This window comes from Equus caballus, chromosome 1 (assembly GCF_041296265.1).
Source record: "Equus caballus isolate H_3958 breed thoroughbred chromosome 1, TB-T2T, whole genome shotgun sequence".
In the NCBI taxonomy this organism is placed as follows: domain Eukaryota; kingdom Metazoa; phylum Chordata; class Mammalia; order Perissodactyla; family Equidae; genus Equus; species Equus caballus.
In genome coordinates, this window is record NC_091684.1 from 37461267 (window position 1) to 37488907 (window position 27641).

General features: G+C 37.7%; 1 protein-coding gene across 24 annotated transcripts in view; it reads left to right on the forward strand.

Annotated features, from left to right (window-relative positions):
• CPEB3 (cytoplasmic polyadenylation element binding protein 3) overlaps positions 1-27641 on the forward strand; it is a 222458-nt gene that overhangs the window by 96260 nt on the left and 98557 nt on the right. For 15 of the 24 annotated variants that reach the window (XM_023642617.2, XM_023642624.2, XM_070262134.1 and 12 more), the window contains exons 5-6: positions 14019-14186; positions 15892-15981. In XM_023642617.2, the coding sequence (XP_023498385.1) occupies positions 14019-14186; positions 15892-15981 (258 nt within the window). Of the gene's footprint in view, positions 1-2606; positions 2631-14018; positions 14187-15891; positions 15982-27641 lie in introns of all 24 variants that reach the window. The other 9 variants (XM_023642591.2, XM_023642644.2, XM_023642619.2 and 6 more) reach the window with 1 other exon arrangement.

A 27641-nucleotide genomic window follows, 5' to 3' on the forward strand; every position in this document is an offset into this window, starting at 1 on the left:
GTGCATAGTAAATACCATTAAGTTTTAGCTGCTATAATAATAATCACTATAGAGATTATAGATAAAATACTGAAATTAGGACCAAGGTAGCACATAATTAAATGCCACAATGAATGATGAAAGCAAATTGAAGCATCTCAGATCACTTCTTTAAATTGGCTGCCTCTTCCATATGCCATCTTGCCTCCATGATGTCAGAATTCCCAGGCTGACATGAACCAATTTACTGTCTTTGATTAGAGAAAAAGAGAAGAATCAATAAAAATCATGAACTGAACTTTGATTAAAACTTGCAGGTATGGGCCATCCCTGGTGGCCTAGTGGTTAAGTTTGGTGCACTCTGCCTCAGTGGCCTGGGTTCAGTTCCTGGGTGCAGACCTATACCACTTGTTAGTGGCCATGCTGTGGTGGTGGCTCACATACAAAAGAGGAAGATTGGCAACAGATGTTAGCTCAGGGCAAATCTTCTTCAGCTAAATAAAAAAATAGATAGGATAGAATCTTATTTTTTTAAAGATTTTATTTTTTTCCTTTTTCTCCCCAAAGCCCGCCAGTACATAGTTGTATATTTTAGTTGTGGGTCCTTGTAGTTGTGGCATGTGGGACGCCACCTCATCGTGGCCTGATGAGCAGTGCCATGTCCGTGCCCAGGATTCGAACCAATGAAACACTGTGCCGCCTGCAGGGGAGCGCGTGAACTTAACCACTTGGCCATGGAGCCAGCCCCAGGATAGAATCTTTTAAAAAAATCCCAAAGCTCCCAAGTATGTCTTTTGCAACTCTTCCCCCTCTCCCCAATTCAGGATGCTCTACTCTACCCCCAAGCCTGTCTGCATCTATTCACTTCATGTTCTTTATTACCTGAATATTTAGCATTTGAAGACTTGAGTGAACACCATTCTCATTTATCCTTTAGGGGTGTTAAGGTCTGATGAGTCATTTGTACCTAGTATTGTAATCAGATTCTTTTGCATTGAGTATCTGGCCAGAAATCAATAATGAAAGAATGGGAATTTGTTGTTTGGAAGAGAAATGAATAATTTTGAAATACAGAATGTTTTATTTCCTCCCTAAATAGAGGTTTTGCAGTTAGGGTGTTGGGCAGCATGACATCATTGGGGATGAGGGAAGGAACAAAGAAATAAGTGTAGGATGTCAAAACCTATTTAATCTCTTTGTAAATGTTGTCTATGAGTATTGATTCACCTATATTATTATAAATGAAGTAGACTTTTTGGGAGGCCACGCTAGGAAGCTACCATTTATTATACATTCTGTGGGGAGATGAATTCCAGGTTCCACATAATGAAAAGTGCAAAAGTTCCTTAAATTTTTTTTTTTTGAGATTCATTCCCTTTGTAAGTGATTAAATAGTAATTGCTTTGTAAATTCAGAAGAGATGTTTTTCATTGAGAATTATAGTGATGGAAGGAGCTAGGGAGCAAGTAGAACTTGAATTGGATAATCCTTTTTAATATTTGTGTAAAGGGAAAGTGAAGAAGCCAAAGTTGTGTGGCAAGGGTGAGTATGATATCTGAAGAAAAGTGGGAACTAGTAGATGATGAGATTGGCCAACTGGTAGTTCAACTTTCCACCTGAAAAGTCTGAGTTCTTTTCCTAGGAGAGAAGTAGTGTTCTTTAGTACTACCTTATACTGTAAATGTAACCCCAAATTATCTTTTATTATGACGTTTTATGCTTTAAAAAATGAGTTACAGTTCTCATTTATTTTTATAGAACTTGAGGTTTCAAATTTGAAAAACTTTCCACTTTGAAAATCATTTTAGATGACAGGATCTCCTAGCAATATATGTATGATACCACAGTCTGGCTCTATTAAACACTGTAACAATGCATTCTGTGGGCCTTGAGTTTTGAAGGGGAAGAAAATGTTCAATGCACTCTATTCTTCAGCATGGCTTGGGATGTACCAAGTACCTTAATCCCTTACTACTTTTTCAGTTCACTTTCTAGATGAAAAAGATATGTTTTCTCCCTATCTGTGATACTATGGAAAGTAAATGGGGAGACTAAGAGAAACTTCACTGAAAATTTTACAGAAACACATTCTCTAAAGCAAGAGTTAATTGTGTGTAAAATATCTATACAATTTTCAGGGACTGTATTTATGAAGTGTGTGTGCATGTATGTGTGTGTGTGTGAGGAGAAACTCAGAATGACCACCACCCACTACAGTTTTTAGTTATTTAGAATGAATGGTTTTTTCTTTAAATTAATGTCTGATGGTAATATATAGTACAAATGAAGATGTAAAAATCTGAAAAAATTTTAAAATAACTCTATTTCTCTATATATGATATAGATAATGGGCCACGATATAAATCCTTATAAGACTTGTGAAACTTAAGCACCCATTGTATCTTTTCCAGTGGCTGCCACGTCCAGTTGAATTTCTCTTTAAGATTGTGATTTAACTTGTGCTTCGTAAAAGTTTTTTTTATATATGTCTGCAGTCAAGTTGAACAGTATCTCCAGATTAATTAATTCTGAGAATACATAGAAAAGGTTTGTGTGAATATTTTTTTATTTTTAAATTCACCATTTTGATACAAATACCCATGGTTTTCTTCTGTGTTTACATGCAGCCAGGAGCTATGGGCGGAGACGAGGTAAATTTTTTTAATGAGATCTTTTGCTTGCCAAATTGTGAGTAAATACGAGTGTGTGTGTGTTTATACTTGTGTGTATGTAAAACAATAATTATTGTATGGTATGATGTTCTAGCTTAATTATTTTAGCAAAATAATTCTCTTATCACTTTCATTATAATTATTTTTTGTTGTTAGTTGGTAATTTGTTCTTCTAATCCTAATAAAGACATAGCAAAGACTTTCTACCTGGAAATTTTTGTTATATGGTTTATTGCAAATGATCTTGACAGAATAAAGGCCAAGCATACATGTTTTTTTGTCTTGTATCCACTGTTCTTTTCATACTCCTTAGAAGGTAGAATTTAGGTTTTAGAGGGCAATTCTTGATCTTAGTAGGTTGACTGGTGAATTTTTTGTTTTACATCCGGAGGCAGATTTACCTTGAAGCTAAATGAAGCTTAAGTTTCAGGGACCCTCACTTTCATGGGCCCCCTCCAAAATCTTTACCTTATTTTTGTATTCTTTTTTTTAAAGAGGGATCCCCAACTTGTGTAGACTCTAGGCCCCATAAAACTTGCATTCTTTCCTGGTCACACTCAAACAAAATAATATTGCTTTCATTTGTGTAATGCTGTAACCTTTCTAAAGCATTTCCATATCTATGATTTGTTCAAATAATTTTATGAAGTAGGTAGGATAAGCCTAATGTAGCAGAAAGAATATGAGATTTAGAGCCAAAGACCTAGATTGTAATCACTGCTTTATCACTTATGTCTGGTATCCTCATCTGTAAATTATGAGGTAATAAAATCAATCTTGTCCAACTTCAAGAGTGTTAGTGAAGTTGTAGTATAAAGAGAGAGGAAAACCAAAAGCATTCTACAAATGTAAGTTGCTTTGGTGTTCATTTGCAGAAGCTGGGAGAGATGAAGTAATTTATTTACTGTGTGATCTCAAGTTAGAAGTCAGAGCCAAGTCTGGAACCTTCGTCTTTTGGCTGCTTACTGGGTGATGTTCAGTGTTCATCAGGCTGTCTCAGACTTTGTAGTTAAGTTCTGAAAAGAAGATAATAATATTAAATTCACAGTATTTTATTATTTATTCCACAGCAAATGTGAACCTAATATATATTTGAGTTACCATTGAAACTTTCTTTCATGGTTGAATCGTATAGTCAGTTTTGTTTTCATGGTGAAGAAAAACATTTGTGTAGTTGATTATTTTTAAACCATGTTTCCATAAATACCATTTAACATTTTTTAACATTTCTTATTTTTAAATTTAAAGTGTAGAAAATAATATTCCTAGAAATCATTTTGTACCATATATTTTTTTCTCATGTTGCTAGAAAATTGACCACTCTCAGGAAGAAATAGGGAATGGACCATTTTACATGGAAAATGGACACCATCTGGAGGGTAGACAATAGGGCTGTCCTCTCCTCTTCTTATGCACTGATCAGTCACCAGATCTTGTCACTATGTTCCCTCTAGTTTCTCAGGCCTCATCCCTCCCTTTCCATTTCGGTTGTTTCATCTTTCTGAAACACCTCTTTGTCCATGTCACCCTCCTCTATTCAGGATTCCCATCTTCTGGCATCTCTTGTTTCACCAGCCTCATCATCTCCATTTTTCCCACCTCACCTTCCCCTGACCAATCTCTGTGCTTTTCCACTCTCTGGCCAATGCAAGTACTATCCACCCCTCCTGTCATTTACTTATCTAAGGCCTGTCCTTAGTTCATGCATTTAGGCCTGATTCAAGCCTTGCATCTTCTAGGAAGCCTTGCCCAGTGGCCTTGCAGGCAGTGTTTTCCTCTGCTTAGACTGTCTTACATTTTTCCTGTCTTTTCTGTATGACCTGATTCTTCAAGTGAATATAAGTTCTTTGAGGAAAGTTGTCTCTTGTGCCTAACACTGTGACCTACATGTATTTAGTACTTATTACATGCTTGTTGATGAGGATTGTTTTTATGTAACATTCCACATCTATGCAGGCCAGAGTTTGGCATCATATTTTTTAAAAAGTTATTTTATTTTTACAAATTGTAGTATATTAAATAGTAAACATCAAGAATATAATATCACTCACAGTTTCTAAACTCCTGAAAAAATAATTATTCTTCCTATTTTCATGTTACCTTCCCTTTATCTATTTTTAAGTTTTGACTTAATCATTTTCAGAAGCCATGATCATCTTTGCAACAAGTGCCAAGCTAAACACTGCCTAGAATGACTTGTTCCTTGCTCTCTATGTCTGTGGTTTGATAGTTGTAGATGAAGAAGATGAGATGTGTCTCTGTGTGTGTCTGTGTGTGTGTGTGTGAGAGAGAGACAGAGAGAGACAGAGAGCATGTGCGAGAGAGGACTAAAAGACTGATGTTGACTTTCTGTAATGAGAAAAGAACAGGCAGAAAAATTTTGTTCTGTGCTCTCATTTTAGTCCTCTATTCCAAAAGTTGAAAAAGACAAGTCATCTTCCTTAAATCTAGTGACATAGCCATGTGGGATGGGGCAGGTGTACCTCATATCCACTCTCATTCCCTGAAATATACTCATCTAGGTCAACACTGCATAGTATAAATTTGACGAACTGACAGACTTCCTCATGCTCATTTATTTGTGTGATCAGGGATTATATGAATGCTTGATTTCTTTCCTCCAAGCAAAATTTAGACATTCCCTTAAAAGCATAAAAAGTGAACTTCCTGATGTATGTTACTTTACCTATGATTAAGTTTTAGCTATAACTCGTATTCTATGCGTTAGATATACACGTTGGTAAATATTTTAGGAATAGAAAGCAAGGGGAATTATCTGTGACAGTTTTGAGGTCTATTAGCAAGATTTAGGCCAGTGGAATCTTTCACCTCTCCTGATAAACCTAGAATAGGTAGAATTTCAGGATCTATTTGGGTGATGGAAGAGGAGTGGGAAGCAAGACATTCCAGGTATGTGACTCAACTTGAAAGAAGCTTCAAGGTGAGATTGGCATGACCAGGTTGCTTGAAGCATATGTCTCTGAGCGTTTGCAGTGGGGGCCAGCTGGAGAGGAGAGTTGGCAATGAGATGGTCTGTCCTGCCCTGATGAATGGCTTTTGAAACAGAGGATAAGACTCCTCGACACAGATATGTCAGGCTTTAGAAAGAGGGTTTCATGATACAAGTAATGAAAACAGGAGAGGACTTGGACATCAGTTGAAGGCTTAGATGGAGAAACAAGTATTGGAGGCTAGACTCTTTGGCAAACCAAGTGCTTCCAGGGGTGTAGGTGAAGCAATAGTAGCAGGGAAGAAGAAGAATTAGATGTGAAAAAATAGGATTTGAAAATGAATATTGATTGTATATAAAGTATTTAAATATCCAATTATATTTCCCATTGATACCCACTTTTTTTTTAGAGGTGTTTTCCAGTAGACAAATATTGATTACCCCTGTGGAACCAAAATGACACCAGAGAATCTTAGCATTTCCTTCTGGGTATTCTGGCTTTCAGAGCCTTTGATATGTGTTTTCCTACAGAACTGCAGCCCCTGTTAGAAACTAGTATCATGGGTAGTGTCATATGAGATATTTGCCTACACAGTTAGCAGCACACCTGGTTAAAATATATGTTGTGTTGTTTCTTTTCACATGAGTTTTTATGGTCTCTGGGAGACTTTTGTCCATAAGTAGACATGTTGGTTGTGCCAGTCCTCTTGATGTTTAACTTAATTTCTTAAAGAACAGCAAGGATAATATAAAAGATCCTTTTAAATAATGTAAATGAGCAAATACAAAGAATGATTAGAGTTACTTTACTATTGGAGTTACTATTGGATTGGAGTTACTATTGTAAAATGTACTTCTGTGTATATTTAATCCATAAAAAATCTGTTGACATTAATGGATGATTTAGTTGATAACAAAGGTTCTAAAAATCCGATAAAACAAACTTGTGTACCAAGTTGGAGTTGGATCTTTCTGCTAAAAGCCTGCCTAAGAGAGGAGAGACCAGCTATGTCAGTGAGACCATGGTACAAACATGCCATCCTCTTAATTCAAACCCAGTTGTGTGAGCTTTCTTGTCTAAAGGAATGAATAGTCGCAAAAAGAAACATGGATAGCTGAAGAAATTTCTGAGTGTTCATGATTATAGTATATGAAATGTTACTACTTATAGTAATAGGAAAGTTTGACCACAGCAGATGATGAGGGGAGTAAGATCACTAGTTTTTCACTTTTGCAAGAAGTTGCTCTGGGAGAGGCCTTAAGAAATAATGAGCTGTCCACCCTAATTTCGTTTATTGTGTTCACGTGCTTTCTGTAGGTTAGAAGCTGTGCTAGATTCTAGATGTGTTCTGTTTCACTACTGAGTGTTCACAATAAATAAATGAAATAAACATTTTTATACTCAAAATTTGTGATAAGTACTAGGCAGGAGAAATGGGAGGTTCTCTCTAAAGTAGGGTGGTTTTCTCTGAACAAGTATTGTTTAAACTGAAATCCAAAGGATGGAAAGACAACTGTCTTTAAATAAATTTTTTTATTATGGAAAATTTCAAACATATATAAAAATAGAGTAGTTTAATGAATGATATTCCTATCATTCAGCTTCAATGATTATCAACATTTTGCCAATCTTGTTTAATATATCCCATCCCTTTTTTCTCTTAGAATATTTTAAAGGAAATTCCAGACATCATAAGACAGCTATTGTAAGAGGCTTAAGGCAAAGTACTGATAAATGCTACAGCATTGATAGACTTTGAAAACATTATGCTAAGTGGAAGAAGACAGTTACAAAAGATCACATATTGTATGATTCCACTTTTATGAAGTGTCCAGAATAGGCAAATCTATTGAGACAGAAAGTAGACTAGTGGTTGCCTAGGGCTGAGAGGGTTTGAGAAAAATGGGGAGTGACAGCTAATGGGTTAAATGGATGAATTATGTGATATGTAAATTATATCTCAACAAAGATGTTATTAAAGGCGGGAGTAGGGCCTGGCCCCGTTGCCAAATGGTTAAGTTTGTGCACTCTACTTTGGCAGCCCAGAGTTTTGTTGGTCTGGATCCTGGGCGCAGACCTAGCACTGCTCGTCAGGCCATGCTGAGGCGGTGTCCCACATAGCAGAGCCAGAAGGACCTACAACTGGAATATACAACTATGTACTGGGGGGGTGCTTCAGGGAGAAGAAGAAAAAAAAAAGAAAATTGGCAACAGATGTTAGCTCAGGTGCCAGTCTTTAAAAACAAAAAAAGAAATGCAGACTCTTGGGCCTCCTTAGACCTCCTGAGTCAGAATCTGCATTTAAAAGAATAAAAATAAAAAAATAAAGGCGAGGGTAGCTTGAGGCAAGAAAAGGCTTTGCGTGTTTGAGGAAGTATGTAGAGCCCAGAATGGCTGAGCTTGATGGGAGAGGGGAGGGTGCATTAAGATGAGGTTGGAAGAAGGAAGGAAATCTGATCTTGCTGGGCTTCAGCAGGATTTTGAACTTGGTCCAAGTGCAGGAGGAAATCTATGAGTGTTTTAAAGCAGGGTCAAGTGATTGGACTTGCGTTTTAAAAGAGCACTCTGGCTACTGTTTGGAGTGGAGTGAGGAGAAGTGGGTTGTCTAGATTGAAATGATGTTAGTAGTCTAGGCAAGACATGATGGTGTTTTAGGATAGGGTCATGGCAATGGAGGTAGAAAGAAGTGAATAAATGGAAGATATATTCTGGAGGGTAGAATCAACCCACCTTAATGGCATTAGATTGAAGAATTGAATGTGGAGAGTAAATAAGGAGGAAGACTCACAAATGACGTTCAGGTTCTAGCTTGAGCAGATGGGTGAATTGTGATGCCATGTATTGAAATGAGACTGGAAAAAAAATAAGCTTAAGGTAAGTTTCAAGAGTTCATTTGTAAACACATTAAATTTGTGATGCCTAAGAGATATCCGCATAGTAATGCCAAGTAAGATGTATTTTTATTTATTTATTAGGGTTTTCTATAAGATTTTTGGGTAATAGAAGGAATTCTGCTGGCCCCAGAGATTTGAAAACCCTACAACTAGTTCAAATCTCTCATTACATAAATGAAACTCTGGTAAGTGAAATGTCTTGTCCAAGGTCACAGAGTACAGCCTAAGTTGAAGCCTGACTATCTTGACTTCCCAAGCAGGTTTTTCTTAAGAGAGTCATGCCTCATAATCCGTTTTTTTTTAAACCCCCATAGTGACTAATTTCTAAGCTAGTTGCAAAACTAAGATGGAAAAGGTCAGGCTTGGAATGGAAGTACTGGGCCAGAAGTGCCCTGGAACTGCTGGATTGACAGCAGAGGCATTGGTGGGAGTTCAGAGGTGAGGTCCCAGCAGCTTTGGCAGCCCAGCATGGCCAGTGGGCTTTTGTTTTCCCATCATAAGCTGCAGGAAAGGGAGCCTCCTGGGGAAGAGTTTTCTTGGGCAAGCCTTCTGTGCTTAACTAGTGCTTTGTGGGTTTCTTAGTTGGCACTGTTCTTACAAGGCTCCTTTAGCTTTAAGTCATTCAGAGATTATTTGTCCAATACGGGACCAAAAACTACATTCTGGTTATTAATTGAAAATAAATATCAGAAAACCAGATCGTTGGTGGAAGAGAAAGCCAAACAGTCAAATTGTAGCAGTTGAGAAACATTTCTCCTACTTCTGTTGAGATATTGAATATGAATATTTTATATGGAAGTATTATGAGATTCTAAAGCAGATTTATATGCTAGGTACATAAGAATGTAATTTTGGTAAGTAACATGGCTTATGTAAAAGATTTTGGTCTTGGGGAGTATTTTCATTAAAAAAAAGAAATCCGTCAGAGAGATGCTAGTTAGTGAAGCAGGGCTTTTCATGGGACACAATTTGGGTGCAGCCTCTTAAAGTTTCAGTTTCTAGTAACACATGTCCAGGGACTAAAATTTTACTCATCTTCCCAGGGAGAATTTGTCTTGGGAGGATGGATTTATACCAACCAAATGAATGTATGAATACCAACCTTGCAAGGGACCACTGGACAAATTAGAATACCAGTGTTTTAATTTATCATGGAGATGGATGGATGGAACAGAAATACAATTTCAGTGGCTGATTATTTGTCTGCTAGTTCAAGGGTCACCTCTTCACAATAGCAAGGTACTAAATTAATAGAACAGTCCTCAGGAGCTTATAATTAGAGAATAGGGAAATAGTTTTTAGGCTATGGGAACATCAAATGAACCATTCTGTCCCACAGAGGAGTAATCCCAACAGTATGATAAAATCCTCTTGTCTCCTGTTGGTCTGTGCTGGGTAAATGCTACAAGTTCTTACTCTACACTTCCATCTTTTAGATGCTTCCTGTAGACTTTTTGTTCCATCAGCACTTTAGGCAGTCATGTTACGGTAAGGTTGATTAGATTACAGATTTTACATTCCATTCCTGAGGATATACTTTCCTTAACTTGATGGAACTAAGATGTTTCCCAAGGCTTCATACACTTCACACAATATCAGTGGCTGCCTGCTACAGACAGATAATCTCTGTTTCAGTGGTTCTTAAACTTGACCATAGGAATCACTGGGGAAATTTGTTAGAAGTGCAGATTTTCAAGTTTGACCCCTACAGATTCAGATTAAGTAGATCTGGAGATTGGCCTCTGAGGCCTATATTCTTAGTTCTTACAGTTAGAGAAATATCACATATGTGTGAATGCTTAGTAGTTTCATTTCAAAGGGCAACTTTATTGCTAAAGTCTATGGTACTCTAAATACTAATAATAAGACAGAGTCTTGATTTCAAAACCTTGGAAAGTTTCTTCAGTACCCATAACCAATTTTTAAAACAGTACAAATTTTTACAATTAACTCTTGCTTTTATTTTCTTTGCCAAAATACTCTGGGGAAGCTGTGGTTGTGTTGGCCATGCAGAAGGAAAGTTCTCTTTGACCAGAATGTCTTGAACATCCGCTTCTTCTCTTTCTTCACTGCTCTGGTTCAAGACTTCCTCATCTCTCATCTGGAGATTTCTTCAGACTCTCACCTTGTCCACCCTCTCCCTGGGTGCAAATTGCTGGTGGAGGTGATGGTAACTATTGTCGGATTTGCGGTAGAAGGAATAACATGGTCAGCGGCATCTTAGAGAAGTCATTCTGACAGGATGGAAGATGAATTAGATGGGAATATCCGAGTCTCCAGGGAGTGAGTGTAGTTCACAAAAAGCTAATATTGGAATGAAATAGTAAATTTGGAAAACAGGAAATTTCCCTACTGCTTTTGTAATATAGAGTATAGAATGTAATGCTTGAACAAATAGAAGCAATAGAAAAGGTCTCAATTTTCTAGCACGTGGTCCCATCTCTTGCTATTCCCACACTTGTGTATTGTGTTCCAGCATGTGCTTACAGCACATGTATTTGTACATACTGTTTTCCTTTTCTGGATGCTGCCTCACTTTCAACGTTTATTGGATATCTTTTATGTGCCCTTATTAGGACATGAAGATATAGTGGTGAACAAAATTAAATTGGTCCCTGTCCTAATAGAACTTACAGTTTAATGGGGTTGGGGAATGAGATACCAAATAAAAACACATATGATAATGTAATAGTAAGTGGGAAAAGCGTTAGGAAAAGTGCTATAAGTGGATAGAAAAGTGGATCTAACTTAATCTAGAAGGTCAGGAAAGTTCCACCTGAGGAAATGACTTGTCAGCTGAGACCTGAAGAATTAGTAGGAATTAACTAGGAAAGTGGGAGTTGAGAAGAGGGTGTTTGTTTTGGGTAGGGGGAGCATCTTGTCCTTAGGGCCTGAGGCAAAGAGGAATAATCAGGAAATTCAAAAGAGGTCTGTGTGATTGAAAGTTAGTGAATCAGGAAGAGGCAGCAGCTATGATGTAGGAGAGGTAGGCAGAGGCCTTACTGTTTACAGTGAGTTTTTTTTTTTGGCTTTATCCAAAATGGGAAGTTATTGCGGGGTTTTAAGAATAAGGGTGAGGAGTGTGGATATGTTCAGATTAATATTTGAAAATGGTGACTGGCTATTTTATGGAGACAGCATTGTAGGGGTATAAGGTGGGAATCAGTAGACTAAACAGACTGTTGTATAAACTCATTAGACTGTGAGTTCAGGGGAGAGATGATGGTGATCTGGACCAAGATGTTAGGACTGAAGATGGGGAGAACTGAATGGATTGAAGAATTATTTTGTAGCTTGAATTTTGGTAGGACTTAGTGAGAAAGAGATTAGATGTGGACTATGAAAGAAAGGGAGATGTCAAGGATGACTCCTAGATTTCTGGATTGACTTGGGTGTAGATAATAGTCGTTTTTATTAAGATTGCAGGGAATGCTAGAGGAGCAGGTTTAGAGGAAAAGATCGAGAGCAGTTTTGAAAGTTCTTTCTCTGTGGATTCTTGTTCTTTACCTTAGAAACTCCCACAAGATTCTGCTCAAAATTGCCCTCCTGTGAAATCATGTTCAAGGTCTTTTTCCCCTCCATCTCCTATAGAACAGTAGATTGTACTCTTATGTTGTGTCACTTGTTGTAAAGTCTTCTCTTAATACTTCTCTCTCCATTTTATAATTATGTACGTACCTATCTCTCTCACAAGACCTGATTTGTTTGGCAGAGACTTCCAAATAACTATCTTGTTTGGTCTTCCTGGAATGTAGAAAAATATTTCTTCAAGTGTTTTCCACTGAGTTATGTATGTTAAAGTTTCCTTTATCTTAAATCCAGGATTACTTTGCTGAAGAACTTTGTCCAGACTTTTGTATCCTCATGCGGATTGTGACTCTCTGGAAAGGGTGTAAGGTGTGCAGTATTTTCCAAAATTATTTAGTTCTCCCTCCCCTCCCACCAGCTTTTGTTTTCTGAGCATCTCATGTTACTTGTGTTGAGAGTAAGAGGTGGGCGTAGGAACATTCTGTGGGAAATGCTGATCTGTGTGTGTCCCTGTCACAGAGTAGGCACATAGTTCACTGAGCCTGGACTACATGAAAAGCAAATCTGACGGCCGTGGGGGAACATCTCTGGATGTATTTGGGAAGCTCATTTTGCCTATAGTTGAGCTGCAGATGTATTTCTTTTACCCATAGTGATCAAAACAGACACCAAGGGATGAGAATTTACTGTCTATTGTTTGTTCCTGCCAGGCTAAAAAACCTAGGTGACATGAGATGACAAATTTTGTTCTGTTTCTTTGTAGCTAAGCTGAGAAGAACTGAACAAAAAATTCTTTGGTTCTTTTATTTATTAACTCCCAACATCAAAACAGTGCCTTTCTTACACCACCTGGGTTGTTCATAAAATAAACAGAGTTATATTAGTAACTATTTTTTTGTAAAAGAAATAAATGTCCAGTATTTTTCTAAAGGCTATTTATATTCTGTTTTAGAGAGTTGGCTGTAGTGACGCAGAACCTAGGTTTCAGGGAAATATCGACAGGATATAGACTAAATGGAGAAGACCCTGTTCTTTTTTTGAAGACTGTGTGAATTTATTTGGGAGGGGAATTTTTCTTTATTTCAAAAGTTAGAGTGTTCAAGACAGTTATTTTTTAGAGTGAACCTAGAGGAAAGTTTTACCAGGAGCTCAGTGACTCAAACAGGAAATATATTTGTTTTTAAACTTAGACTTTATTTTGCAATACCAGATGGCATTATTGTGTTACATTTATTAACAGACTCTGACTGCTAGTATCTTATAGTCGTGTGGAGTGGGTAGGTGCCTTTGCTCTACAAACTTTATTTGGCTATAGAGTTAACTATGAAAATAATTTTTTGAGTGATATAAAATATGGCCTAGATTAGTAGGGTAAAGATATGGTAACCACATCTACGTGTGTACTCCCACCTCTTAATTTATATATTTTCATTTACTTTCCCCACCTTTTATTATCATAGATGTTAATTTCCAAATTGGAATAGCTTGAAATGGTAAGGAAAACTTGGTCATCTTTAGTCCTGCTATCAGAGAAGTTATCATCCCTTTAATATTCCCTCAACTGTCAGGGCTAATCTTTAGAACTGAACTTCTGAGGTCACCGTAAAGAGCAAATAAAAATCTGTGAATAAGGATAACTTTTCCATTTATTTTAAGAAATGCCTGGGGAAAGGAAAAGTAACTGCTGAATATTTTTAGCAGTGGTGATAGGGACTGTATGAGTAAAATGTAGTGATTTTTTAGCAACAAAAACAGCTGCAAATTTTGATGCTTCTTCCTCAGTATCAATCTCATCTTTTCTGTGCTGTACATACCTTTACACAAAAATGATCTTATAAATTTTTCTAGACCTGGTAATCTGTAGTTGCTTATTCAAAAAGCCACAGCTCAGGATACATTTTTTTGTATGCCTCACTCTTTACTTTGGCTTCTAATAAAGCATTTTTTGTCCAGGAAAATCATTTTAACTGTAGAAACTCCCACATTTGTTTCAGGTCGATCTTCTCTCTTTCCCTTTGAAGACGCCTTCCTGGACGACAGTCATGGCGATCAGTCCTTGTCATCTGGCTTAAGTTCTCCCACTCGCTGTCAAAATGGGGAACGAGTAGAACGCTACTCTAGAAAGGTGTTTGTTGGAGGCCTTCCTCCTGATATTGATGAAGGTACTATGCATTCATTAATGACTTTATAAAGGTCAGGTTTGTTCTTTCTGTGCTCTGCCTCTCCTCTCCAAGGCAGCTTTAGGACATTCATGTCTTAGTGTGCACGAGGTGAGACTGTTTGATGGATGAGGAAGTCCTAGGTTGTGCACTTCAAGTCTGCTGTTCATACATGTTCATACATAGCAGTCTCCCAAGAGCTTCCCATTTCCTAGTTATTAATTTGAGGATAAATTTTAAAATAATAATGAGAGCTACTATTTATGAAACTCTTACTGTAAGTCTATTATTGTGCTAAATGCTTCACATTATATTATCTCATTTAATCCCAATAGCTTTCCATACCCATAGTTGGTAAGGCATATCTTACCAACTCCATTTTATAGATGAGGAACCTGAGGATCAGATGGAAACAATTTGTCGCAGGTCATGTAGCTAAAAGTACAGTTAGAACTCAAGACCAGTCTGATTCCAGAACTTTTGCTCATGTCCATCACACATATCATCTAATATTTTAATGTAGATACCTATTAATGAAAAGCCTCCCTTGCCTTTAAAAGAATGAAGAATAATTAGAATTTTTAATATATTTTTGAGATACTCACAGTCCAAAAGTGAGTTTTCACTTGTGCCTAAAGCCAGTCGGTCAGCACATAGTATGTTGTCAGTAAATATTTGCTGGATGTATGAATGAAATAAAATTGTGACAAAGTTAACTTAAGGGAAAAAACAATGTCTCTGGTTCTAGTAGGCTTTGGATTTACCAAAAAAATATCGTTAAAGCAGAATTGTTTTGCCAGCATTATTCCAGCTATGACATTTCTCTAATTTATTATAATTTTCTTTTTTTCGTGATGAGGGAAGAATAGTCTCTAAAAATATTTTTATTTTAGACTTGCTGCTTGAAAGTTGTACACAGCTGGAGTCTCATTTTCCTTCAAACTATTCTTGTACTAGTGTTAATCTCATTGATCAATTGGATTTTTCTTTAAGACAAAGTTTTGATCATGGCTGAGGGAGTGGCAACTTAAGGCTTAGTAGGAGCTAAGTTATAACCTCCTGCTCTGAGTCAAAAGTCAGAAGGAAAAGATAAATTTATTGAGCTGTAACTTTTGAAACATTTTCTTTATAGCATGTGTAGTAGGTATATATGGGAAAAAGAGACCGTTGGCTTTTAACTTTTTCTTATCACCAAATAGAATTACCTACTTATTGCCCCTTCACCTCACCAAATGAATCATATCTATTTCTAAAATAATCTTAGACATTAATAAACTTAGATTAAAAATAATAATCTAAGATTAATAATCTTAGAGATCATTTCATATGAATAAAAGCACACATTAAATATTTTGAATACTTTTGCCTTTTTTCTAAAAACAGAACATTCCTATTTTTAGAGTCTCCTTTTTACTTGGCAGAAAGGTCACCTTAGCTAATGTCAGATTTTTTCTTCCAAATTCTTTATATCAAATTTATTGGCAGTGAAGGGAAATGAATTATAGTTAGAAATACATTCTGCATGATTGAAAGTGAATAACCAAATGTACCCCCCAAACAATGGTATTTCACTTAGTAGGTTTGACTTCTGTAAATTTGCTTTAGAAAGTAGCTCTCAAAACATTTTTTACATAAAAAGACACGTTTTATGCTATTCTGTTTGCAGTATTTTTTTCTCTTTTGCTAAGATTCCTTCTTTGTTTTGTAGATGAGATCACTGCCAGCTTTCGCAGGTTTGGACCTCTCGTCGTAGACTGGCCCCACAAAGCTGAAAGCAAGTCATATTTTCCTCCTAAAGGTAATGCACATAAAATGTCTCTACTGCCTGCCTGTTTCTCCAAGATGCAGTTCAATAAAAGGTAGCCTTTTAACTCCTGAAATAGCTGGTGACTTTTTTCTCTCAATTAAGAAAACATTTTTAGGTTGGTCATCTTTTTGTGACTTACTGTTTCCATTTGGAGACTATTCCCCCAGGAGTACACTGATTGTTTCATGGCATCTCTTTTATTGACCGTGAGGTCCTGTGAATCTGTATGAATGAGGCTTGTGCTAACTTTTCATTATTTGAGAGAAAAGATCTAGAGTTTTGGGGAATGTCAGAGATGGGAGAGGAAAAGATAATTTAGAGTCAAGTTTTATTTATATCCCATAGCCCTGTGGTTTTATAGATCTTATAAACCCCAAACTTGGAAAACCTAGTGGCTGAAGAATGACATTGTATGAAACTACCTTTATCCATATCTGTATCTAAGTGACTTAGCCTGTTGAGGGGTAGAGGGCAAACTAGCAAAGGACTCTTCACATGACCTTGCTTCCCTTATTTCTGGTAGGCTTTTTTGATGTTTTACAAAACCATAAAAATATATTACTTTGTTCATAGTTTGTCATTTCTGTGGAACTTTTCTGATGATATTAACTTTTGGTATATTCCTAGATTTATATAGAAGAATGTTTTGGGTTAAAAAGGAAATTTTCTTCTTGTGTTATGTTCTGTAGATCTGTTTCAAGAGTGTCTTTTATCTCTAAAGAAATGTTTTTTGATATGTAGTATTATGTAACATTACTCACTACAAGAAGATGGAGTCAAAATACTTGTCCTTCCTATACTTTGTAAGGAATTAAATTATAGCTTAACCTGGGAAAGGCAAGTGGCTTCCTTTTATGTCTGGTTTATTAGGTTTATCTGTCACCTATACTTCTTCTCACACTCTTTATTTTATTTTTTTTTGCTGGGAAAGATTCACCCCGAGCTAACATCTGTTGCCAATCTTCCTCTTTTTTTTTCCTCCCCGAAGCCCCAATACATAGTTATATATTCCAGTTGTACGTCCTTCTAGTTCTTCTGTGTGAGCTGCTGGCACAGCGTGGCTACTGACAGATGAGTGGTGTGGTTCTGCGCCCGGGAACTGGACCTGGGCCACCGGAACCCAACTTTAACAACTAGGCCATCAGGGCTGGCTCTCTCACTCTCTTTATAACCTATGAAAATAAGTTACTAAATAGAGGCCTGTTTGTTTACTTTTAACATTCTTCTGTTAATTCTTTCCAAGAATTTTTAAAGTTAAATTAAGTTTTATATTAATCAGAAAGGATAAAAATCATCATGCTGATTATTCCAGTGAAGGAATGTGTTCACCACTTTGTGCTGCACGTATGGCACTATGTAAAGACACATGTTCAAAACATGTTTCTAGGAGTGCTAATAATTTGTTGAATCACAGTAGTGTTATTTCAGTGAATGAGTTCACCACACTGTGCTGCATGTAATGCACTCTTGTAAAGTCACATGTATGAAAAGGTGTTCCTGAGAGCACTAGTTGCACATGTGAATCAAGACAGTGTTATTTCAATGAAAGAATGTGTCCACCACACTGTGGTGCATGTAGCAAACTCTGTAAAATGACATGTATAAAAGATATTTCTAAGAGTGCTAGTTGAAAAAAATAATCATGTCAAAAACGCTGTAAAAATGATTCTTGAATAAAAGGTGTCAGATGATGGTTGTAAAAAATGAAAACAAAGATCAACATATATATATGGTCATGTCCAAAGAAACTTATCCCAAATCTACCTCTATCAGAAATAATCACTGTATATATTTTATTAAATATCCTTCTGATATCTCTTTATGAACATAGACATTTATATGAAATTTTAAATTTTACATAGATGGGATCACACTATACATGTTATACAAAACTTGCCTTTTCCCTCCAGCAATATCAATATCTTTCTATAAGAAACCTACATTGTCATTAATGACCTTATTTTATTTAATCAATCCTATTGGTGGACATTTAAGTTGCTTTTAGCTGTTGCTTTCATGAATCATGCTTCAGTGAATATCCTTGTGCCTTCATCTTTTTGCCCTTTTATAATTACCTCTTAGGGTGAACTTCCAGAAGCAAGGTGCATATTTATACAGAATGCCAAGCTACCCTTAAGGAAGATCATACACTTTTATGTTCCCACCAATAGTACCTGATTTACAAAACAGTTTTATTGAAGGTCTAGGGAAGTGACTCTTTCTTATTCATTGCCAATCTGATGGTTAAAATAACATCCTTTTATAGGCATTTTTTTTTTCTCTTTACTGGCCCTTGAATTCATTTTACTTTTTTATATTGGCTTCTAATTTCTGTCTGGAATTTGTATTGAAGAAGGCACAAGAAGGGATCCCGCTTTATTTCTCCAGGTAGCATGCCAGTCCTTCCAATAGTCACTTATTGACTATTCCATTTTTTTTTTCATTGATTTGAATCATTAGAAATAGATATTGAGGGGCCCAGCCCCGTGGCCAAGTGGTTAAGTTTGTGCGCTCTGCTCCGGTGGCCCAGGTTTCACCGGTTTGGATCCTGGGTGTGGACATGGCACTCTCACTGGGCTACACTGAGGCGGCATCCCACATGCCACAACTAGAAGGACCCACAACTAAAATATACAACTATGTACTGGGGGGCTTTGGGGAGAAAAAGAAGAAGAAAAAAGAAATAGGCATTGATTGAAAGGTCGTTTCTTCTGTTTTTCAATAGAATGCTCAAGTTCTCTGGAACTGCTCTGTCCAGTATGATAGCCACTAGCCACATGTAGCTAATGAGCACTTGAAATGTGACTAATTCGAATTGAGATATGCTGTAAGTGTAAAATATACACTGGATTTTGAAAACAGTTTAAAAAAAATAAAAGATCTCTTAGTGATTTTATCTGTTAAAATGATAATCTTTTGGATGTATAGGATTAAATAAAATATATTAAAATTAACTTCACCTGTTTCTTTTTACCTTTTAAAATGTAGATACTGGAAAATTTTAAATTAACATATGTGATTCATATTTCTATTTGGCAGCACTCCTTTAGAACAGGGGTCAGCACACTACCTGTTTTTGTATGGCCTGTGAGCTAAGGAGAGTTTTTATATTTTTAAGGGTTGTAAAATCACACACACAAGAAGAGTATGTAACAGAGACTATATGTGGCCCTCAAGTCCCTTTGCAGAAAATTTGTTGATTCCTGCTCTAAAATAGCCCAGAGAACTGCTCATTTAGCTTCTGGGACATCTACTAACAAAGGAGGCAGTTTATTTCAGAGGAAGTCCATATGTTTGCAGACCTAATTCTTAAATTTTGTTCTTCTGTTGGGTCAAATGCTTCCTGGCAATCTGTACCTATTGGTCAATTTTGTCCTATAATGTAAAACAAAATGTCATCATTGTGACATCTATCTCTTGGTACTTAAAGGACTATCAGTTTCTCTTTCAGTCTTCTTTTTTCTAAGCTAAATATTTTCACTTCCCTTAGTCATACCTCATGTCTAATGGTTTTTGGATCACCGTTCTTCTTGTCTACCTTTTCTGTATATATTCTCACATTTACAATATCCTACTTAAATTTGTTACTCAGAATTGAAGAGAGAACATTTGGGTTGGTTTGAGCAATACAGAGTTTAGCAGCTCTATGAACTCCGTGGTTTTTGGTACCACTCCTATATAACAGCATTATAACATAGAACTATAAAACATTAGAGGTGGTGCCCTTAGTTCACAGCTGAGGTTAAGTGTTGAGATGGACCAGTGAGAGCCAGGCCAAGAAGAGAATCTAGATCTCCTAATTCTGGTCCTCAGGTTTGCATCCTCGGAGAGCAGATTGCCTTTCTGGTGATTGGGGTCAGGGAGGAGAAATTATTATTATACTATTGGCTCCTGTTGTGTTTTGCTCTCAGCTAAAGTCCGAAGGTTGACCTATTTTGGGAGGACCGAAAGAAATTTGATGTTATTCCAAGATTGAAATAACTTTGGGAATCCATGCCCATTGCTTTGAATGTTGGGAACAACTAAGGAATTCACCCCAAATTGTTCTGTACCTCTTAATAATGCTCCCTTGTGCTGTTTCTACTTTTCCTTAAATTCCTTAGATTTTAATTCAAGTCTGTGCCTTCTTGGTAATGCCCCTCTTGCTGATTGTACTTTTCTTTAGGTCACCTCAGGTTGACCATCAGGTACAGTTTGTTTGGCTCTATGTTTTAGGCTTGTATGTAAGTAGAGAGGAATATGTGAATCATCCTCTATTGAGCCATTTGGCCTTTTTCTCGGAAAGTATACGCCTATTGAAATAAACAAAACCATTCATCCACCCAGCAGATTTACCTATACAAATATCGAGTAGGGTTTGTAAAACGATGACCATTTCAGTGGACTGTGGGGAGCTTAAAGTCAATGTAGAGAAACAGTGGCCAGGCACATGAATTGTCCCCTTAAATGTTGTTGAGCCAGCAGAGTGGGAGGTGGTGGAGACAGGGGCTCTCTCCAGGACAAAGGCCACTGAGGCATTTGATCAACCATTTGAGAATATGCAGAGTTCTCTGGATCAGTTTGCCTATGGCCTGCAAGCAAATAATTGCTTATTGTTCTCCAGAGCACCACTGAGAACATGGAAATGGTAGATAGGCATGAAAGTCAGAATGTGTGTCTTTATGATTTGGTCTCAGAGCTCATGAACTTATAGTCCTGTGGGGGAGATAAGAAATAAGTCAGATGGTCACAAAAATAAACACAATTACAAACTGTGATAATTCTGTGAAGGAAAAATAGAGAATGCAGTGAGAGACCCTAAAAAGAGGACACCAATTACAGTTGGGGATATGGAGAGACCTTCTCTGAGAAAATGACAGTTAAGCAGACCTGAAAATTGAGGAATTAGCTAGAAAGTGTAGGGAAGCAAGTTCCAAGCAGAGGAGTACCATATGGCAAAGACAGTGTGAAAGGGCTTTAGTACCTTTGAAGAAATGAAGGAAGTATGGTTGGAATGTTGTAAGGGGGAGAAAATGATGCAAAAGAAAGAGCCTTGAAGAGGTAGGAAATTTTTTTCTTCCCTAAATTGATCCAGTCCTCCAGAGAGAGTGGACGTGAAGGTATTTGTGTGGTGTTTATCTTTGGAGTGGAAGGAGGATGGAGTTGGTCAAGTAGAAATATTAGTTTAAGATACTTTTGAAAAATAGTTGCTGATAAAATTGAAGCAAAGTCTTGCTTTGTATTTTCTCCATTTAGTTCTTGATGATGAGAAGAAATCCAAATCTAGTCAAAATATTGAGGAGAAGTTTCCTGAGATTGCATTCACATGCTTTTTAGTTTTGGAATAGTAGAGTTGAAATTGTGAATGCTGGAAAGAGAGGTTCTCCCAAATGTTAGGGCATGAACCAGATTGCACGTTCATACAGAATACTAACCAACACCATTATGTTTGTAATAGCTTGGGTGCAGGTAATTTAAAGATAGTTATTGAAAAGGGGTGGTGAGAGAACAGAATAAATGCAAACAGATGGCTTAGGTCCTGGTGCACATGATCATATAGCATTGGGAATATGAATCCATCAAATCTTTGTTACATGTTCGTCTCGGGAAGAGTCTGTATTTGGCCTTGTGGGGAATCTAGAGAAGACACCTTTCTTGTTTTTGAGAAGGCTGCAGTTTCTTAGAGGAGACATGAAAACACAGATGTGAAGCATTAAGAGCATGGATTCTGGAACTAGACTTGCCGGGCTCCCCCACCTATTAGTGGTATGACCTTAGGCATGCTGTTTAACCTTGCTGTGCCTTCATTTCATCACCTGCAAAAGAAGGATAATAATAGAACCTACATCATAAAGTTGTGATAAGGATTAAAATGAGTAAATCCATGTGGAGTGCTTAAAACAGTCCCTGCATATGGTAGGTATTGTGAATGATGTTGTTATTTTTTTCTTAAAATACAGATCAACTTATGGTTAATGAGAAGTGAGCAAAAAATATTCTAGGCATCCAGAGGTGGAACAGATTACTGTGGACTGTGCAAGACCTTGATCTTCAAAGCTAGGCAGGAAAAGAATAGGCAGAAATTGTAGGGTGCTGGAATTATAATTAGGATAGCTAACGTTTACCGAGGGCTTGCCCTGAGCCAGGCAATGGGTTACTATTTTCTATGCCTAGTCTCATTTAATCTTCGTAACTCCACAAAGTAGGCACCTTTAGCATTCCCATTTTATAGAGGAAGAAACAGGTTTAGAAGAGGGTAATTTGTCCAGTCATGTGTTAAATGGTAGGACTGGGATTTGATCCTAAACAGGTTGACCTCAGAGCCGAAGATTCTTAAATATTGCACTCTAGTATTCTTATCTGGGAATAAGAATGGCCCAGAGCTAGGCAGCAGGCTTTGATTAAGGCAAGGTTACGTGGTAGCCTGATTGCCAGGCCTAGGACTTGGGCCAAGGAACCACTGATCTAGAGTACAGGCTCTGGAGCAAGCTGCCTGGGTTGGATTCCTGTTGCACTACTTGCCACCTCTGTATCCTTGGGCTAATTATTAATCTTCTTAAATCTCTCTCTCTTTTTTTTAATCCACAAAATGGAAATAATAATAGTTTCTACTTCTAGTTTCCTATGAGGATTAAATGAGAAATGTGTGTAGAATACTTTCATAGTGCCCAGATATCATTGAAGTCTTCTTTTTTTTTTAAGCAAGAAAGAGGTTGGGTTTTTTTATTTGGTTTTAGTTTTTTAGCCACGGTCAGAAAAACTGTTTAGGAATTTTCTGTAATCCAGCTCATAGAAATAATAAGGACCCCAAAGACCTAAGATATTAACATGGAGATATTACTAGAATGGAGAGGGAAAAGGACCAGTCATTCTTAGTGATAAGGTAGATCATGATGGTGGTAGATTTGATGGCAGGGCTGTGCTAAAATTCCTTCCATTGAATGAGACTCACGGCACTATTGAATGTAGAGGAGTCAACTGAGAAAACTAGTTTGGTGTAGTGATGATTTGATTAAAGACATGTACAGTTTGGTATGTCCTCACATCTGATCTGAGAGGAAATTCCTAATGGGCAGTGGAATTGTGGTTAGGGAGTTTGGGAAAAGAGACTGGGGTTGGAGGTACCCAGTCTCTGACAAGAGTCATGTTTGTAGAGAGGAGGGAGAAGTAAATGAAAAACAGATAATAAGTAACTTTTGTTAGGAACCAGAAGGGAGAAGATGACATGGCAGTGGAGATGTGGGTGAGTGAAAGACTGGGAATATGTCTGTGGCTGTGGAGACTAAGGAAAGAAGCTTCCAGAAAGAATAGTCAACACCATCAGATATTGCAAGGTTACTGAGAAGACCTTCATGGACTAGAGATGAGTGTGGCCCACTTGTGAAGTATAGGATCACAGTAATTTCTATTGTTATCTTAATTCTAGGCCTTAATATTGTAATGAAGTAGTAAAACCAGAACAAAGCAATCTGATTTGCAGTGAACAAGTATTATTTTATAAGCAATGAGAATAATCCTGCCTGCCCAGCAGAACCAACCCGTCGTCATTTTTCTGTTTCCTTCCAATCTTTATTCATAGGTATCTTTTTTTGTGGGGTTGTAATAATAGCAGAGATATAATTTTCTATTCTCCTTCCCCTTTGCCATGGTTTTAAATAATTTTCATATTTTTCAAGAGGCTGCTTAACCTATTGTTACACCGTAATTTACTTGCTTGTTGATCATTTAGGCTGTTCCAAATAATGCTTCTGTTAATATATTCTTGTATATGGCTTTTTCTTTCATATTATTTTCTTTAGGATAAATTTGCAGAAGCTTAACCAGAGTTAAAAGAAAGGAAAATCTTAAGGACTCCGGATTTGATATCACATGGCTTCCCAAAGCAATTTTCTTTATGAAATTTATGCTAATTTGGACATCTGCAGCACAGTTTTTGCTTTGTTCCAAGTCAGATAAATGATAGATTGCAGTTGTAGACTTACCTTTTTGCCTGTGTGTTTGGAATATAATGGACCCCCACAGAAGCCAGGAACCACGTTGGTGTGAATCATACTTGAAACATTTAAATCTTTTCCTCCCCTGTCTTGTCTGTTGAATCTTGGATGTTCTTTGACATCATCTCCTATTATTCTCTCTCGTACCCACTCCGGCCATGCTGACTTCTTTGCTATTCCTTGAGGTCAGCTAAGGCATCTCAGGGCCTTAGTACTTCCTTTTGTTTGAAACCATCTTCCCCAGATTTCTGAATGGACTGCTCGTCTTTTCTCTTAGGCAGACCTCTACTCAAATGTCCCTTTAACAGAGGGATCTTTCCTGACTTCCTTATCTAAAATAGCAGCCCCTCTACCCTCTTGCTCTCTATCCCTCTTATCTTCACTTTATTTTTTTAATTCTCATTTTATTTTTCTTCAAAGTGCTTACCACAACCTGAGGAAATTATATGTGTTTTTCTGTCTGTTTTCTAGATTGGAATGTAAATTTTATAAGTGTAGGGTATTTTTTATGTTTTGCTCACTGCTCTATACCCAATACCTTGGATACCTGTCTCAATGGCTGGCCCTCAGATATTTATTAAATGAATGACTTTTATCTTTGCAAATGATGAGTTCCATACTTGCTCAGGAAGTAGAGTCCACCAAATTTTAGAGCTGGAAAGTTCCCTAAAGATCATCTCATTTTAGTACAACCTTTGTTTTAAACTGAGACTCTAAGAGGTAAAGTGTCTTTTCCTAACAGCACACAGTCTTTGTTAGACAGATTTGGACCTGGCAGACCTATCGTTTATACTATTTTACCTGGTGAGTTGTAAAGAAAGTAGTTTTTATTTGTTTTGCTAATATGTATCATTTGTGGGAAAGAAAGTTAGGTTTAAACTGTATAATCTGATAAATTAGGCTGTTATTTATAAGGCTGAATTTTATATAAAAAGTAGCAACTTAAGATATATGACCCATGGTACACTTTCACAGCTATTTAAAAATGAAAGTGGTCCTTGGCTTTTTCCTGAATTCTTCTGTTCTGTTGGTCATACTCACAAAGCTGGGATATTTCTAAGAGCTGATTTAGGCTGAGGCTGCAGGTCTGAGCTGCCCTTTAGTTGTAGCTTAACCGTGGGATTCTGCCTCTTGGGTGATGCCACATCATTTCTGGACATGAGTGCACTACTTTGTAGTTGAGTTCTTTGACTGCAAGAATCAGAGGTTCTCTTGTGCTACCTCAGATTGGGGATGTGGTTATGAGTAACAAGGAAAGCCCAAAAATAGGAGCTGTGAGAGAACCAGGTGTCATGGAGACTTTGCTAGGGGGTGGCAGGCTGCAGGTATTTGAATTGTGGGAGCTGTTAATTCTTCATTGTATTGTTCCACCATTATCATGACTCAACTCTTCTCTGCATGTGTGCTCCTCTCTCCGCTTCCAGTGGCAAATTTTCCTATTTCTACTTGAATTCCAGAGAGAGGGAATCTGATTGGCCCAGTTCATCTTTTAATACCTAGCTGTGACATAGGGCATCCTAACAGTAGTAGCCTTAGAATCCTTGACTGCTTAATAAAGAAACAGTTCATTTGTGCTTCCTTGAGCTTGGGGCCATGAATTTGGCATCTAGGAAGATAAGTTGGGTATAACAAGCTTTTATGCTGATATTAGATATGTTTAGCAAAACCTCCCTGTTTGCCTCCTGTGAAAATAGCCTAAATCCAAAGTTGCTGTCACTGGAGTTACAAAAAATGTCTACCCATCCTGAGCCTTCTATACGTGGTTCTGTGCTAAGCAGCTGCTCCTGATATTGCCAATATCTCACTTCTTGTGGCCCCTGGGGCTGGGGCCAGGGGGAGGAGCTGACCTCTCCTGGGCAGTGAACACAGCTGCACTACCAGTGTTGGCAGAGTCCTCTGGGGCAAAGGCAAGGACAGCAGCCAGCTGCAGATGTTGGACAGGAGATTGGCTGCGTGGCTCCGAAGCCTGTTCAGAAGTCATTGGTGCTGGCAGTGGAATGGAGGAGGCTGTCCTCCTCAGCCCACTTGCTTAGCCAGCTTCAGCTCTGGCAGTCCAGGGCTACAGGGTTCAGGTGCACAGCCAGGTGAACTGGAACAGTTACAAGCATGCAGATTTACGCAAAAGTGACCCATGCCTTGCACTCTGCTGATGCCCACCCACCTTGAGTAAAGTGTGTATAAAAGTGTGGCTGTACTGCTGGTAATCATGTGTTTCCTCTGCAGTGGCCAGGCTGGCTTGACTACTGATTCTTGTGACCAAGATCATGCAGTTGTGGAAGTTTATACAATACTAACATGGTTTGTGAACCTGACATAAGCCAGGCCACATGGGATTCAGGTCGACTTTGAGCCAACAAGCTAAGAAGAAACTTTGAAGAACAGGAAAGAGGACTCTAAAGGGACAAAAATAGGTCTTTGTGAAGCTGCAGTGGGCTGGATTCATGGCATCTATTTCTTTTTCCTTCAGTTTGTCTAAATCTGGCTTTGGAAAGGAAAGTTTTCAAACTCACATTTTTTTCCCTTGTAGCATAACTTGAATAGAAATAAGTCAATGTTGTTTTAGGCCCAGATTCTAAGTTTTTCCACCTTCTGAGTTACATAAACTGATCAAGTTGGGAAGCTAAATGGTTTTAGCTTGTACTTAACCTTTTGCAGTTTGTAAGCTTTTGAGTAATGCTTTACCTTTTCTTTTTTTTTAAAACACGGGTCCTAGCTTATAGTACTCATCCTATTTAGTGAATCCTATATTTTAATATTTAATCTATTGAAATTTTCATTCTCAGGAAGGATTTTCTTGTAAAAACATGAAAACTGCACTGCATAGCAGCAAGAGTGGGCTTTTTGTTTTGTTTTGTCCTATTTTGACAGATGGAGCAGTATCTTATTGTTGTTTTTAAAAGCTTAGCACACCCTCAGTTTAAACTGTTTTATTAAACACCTATCTCTTCAACATTGTATTGAAGATGAATTATAAGAGTTAGTCTTTGATTTCAAAGCATTTGTCGTTTGAGGGACCTTAGAGAAAGGAGTAGGCAATAGGAGTGTACAGGATAAGGCCTGAGCAGCCACATAAATGAGAGATGTCTTGTACTCTGTTAAGCAGTACTTGTGCTTTGCCCAGGCAGAAGTGCTTGGAAGGGAGAGATGCTTGTTTAGTTTAGAGAAGCCAAAGCCACCCCTGATGAAAACTTTCTCTGGAAGAGAGTAAATTTCGGGAACTGAAATGGAAGGTGCAAATTTGGCAGGCTGAGGCAGAGAGAATGTTTTAGAAGAGGGTGTAGCTTGGGACAGGACTTGCTGACAGGAATTGGGTAGGGCTAAGGCCATGAGCAAGTGAGACCAAGAGAGGATATGTCAGTTGAAAGAGTTTGGAATGGGAAGCTGAGAGGATCTGTTGAAAAACTGTGAAAGCTGAGGGCAAAGATCTGGATTGTCTTTCAAAATAATATGGATAGCCTTAGTCTTGAGAGGGGGAAATGGTGACACAGAGAAAACCTATTGGCGGCAGCATTAAGAGCTCATCAGATGAGCCAGTCCTGATGGCCCAGTGGTTAAAGTTTGGCATACCTCCGCTTCAGCACCCCAGGGTCAGTTCCTAGGTGTGAAACCACACCACTTGTCTGTCAGTAGCCATGCTGTGGGGGCAGCACATGTAGAAGAACTAGAAGGACCTACAAC